This window comes from Alosa pseudoharengus, unplaced genomic scaffold (assembly GCF_046254945.1).
Source record: "Alosa pseudoharengus isolate Yale_2024_CS ecotype anadromous, Long Island Sound unplaced genomic scaffold, YU_APseudo_1.1 YU_APseudo_1.1_scf_4, whole genome shotgun sequence".
NCBI lineage: Eukaryota > Metazoa > Chordata > Actinopteri > Clupeiformes > Clupeidae > Alosa > Alosa pseudoharengus.
In genome coordinates this window covers 11250369-11251521 of record NW_027468774.1, presented here as the reverse complement: position 1 = coordinate 11251521, position 1153 = coordinate 11250369, and the positions used below count along the sequence as shown (strand labels likewise).

The following is a 1153-nucleotide window of genomic DNA, read 5'->3' as shown; positions in this document are numbered from 1 at the left end:
CCACTCTGATCTGACCGCGGGTCCTGCTGTCACTCTGCTGTCGCTCTGCCCAGTCCGACTCCCCTCCACTGCCCGCTTGGTCGCTCACTCGCCGTTCGCTCCCGGAGTTGGAGCTCCCAGTGGTGCCAACGCTTCCTGTCTGCAGCGGCTAGATCGCTTGGTGTCAGAGGTGGGATTGTTTTCGTCACAGTGGTTGGATCGTTTGATGGCAACAGTGGGACTTGCAGAACTGTTGATGTTGGGATAGAGAGGTGGCAGTGCTGGGGTATTGTGGTGGTCGTGTGGTGGGGCCGTGTTGATTTTTTTTAAGAGGTGGTGTGTTTTTGGATGTCTGTGGCGTCCGTGACTCCGTTTCTCTTGGTCGACGGTGCGAGGCATGAGGAGTCACCATGGGGCTCATGGAATTTGCCCTGGAGATTGACCCGGTCACGCTGAACCTCATCATCCTCATCGGCAGCTATGTGACACTGCTCGTGGTCTTCCTCATCTCCTGCATCCTGTACGACTGCCGCGGAAAAGACCCCACCAAGGAGTCCCTGGACCCAGAGCCTGCACCTGTCGCCCCCACGCAGTCGCCGATTCGCCTGGTCGTCATGCAGAACTCGCCCGCCTCGTCTGCACGCTATGAGCAACACAACAACAAGTCCACAAACTACCTGCCCCACAGTGCTGACATGCGAGAGAAGAGGAGCACCCTGGTCTGAATGGGCAAACACTGGACGTATGATATACCGATCAGATAGACTCAGATACAAGCATCGACGTGAGGGAGAAGGGGAGCACCCTGGTCTGAATGGACAAACTCTAGACGTATGATATACCGATCAGATAGACTCAGATACAAGCATCGACATGAGGGAGAAGGGGAGAACCCTGGTCTGAATTGACAAACTCTAGACATATGATATACCGATCAGATAGACTCAGATACAAGCATCAGCATGAGGGAGAAGAGGAGCATCCTGCTCTGAATGGGGAGGCCCTGAGCTTATGATATAGCTATCAGATAAACTCATGGTGCTATGTTTTATAGCCTGCATCTCTCTGCCTCTGAACTATACTGTGGCACAAAAAACAGGTAAGAGAAACTCATTGATATGAAAATGTTTTTTTGTCAGATATGAGAAGTGAACTTAACATGTCAACATTTTAA

General features: G+C 52.0%; 1 protein-coding gene across 1 annotated transcript; it reads left to right on the top strand.

Moving 5' to 3' along the window:
• The first annotated feature begins 389 nt into the window (after positions 1 to 389).
• smim36 (small integral membrane protein 36) lies at positions 390 to 704 on the top strand. The gene has a single exon (XM_076265778.1). It carries the CDS (start codon positions 390 to 392, stop codon positions 702 to 704), a length of 315 nt encoding a protein of 104 aa, XP_076121893.1.
• Positions 705 to 1153: the final 449 nt, after the last annotated feature.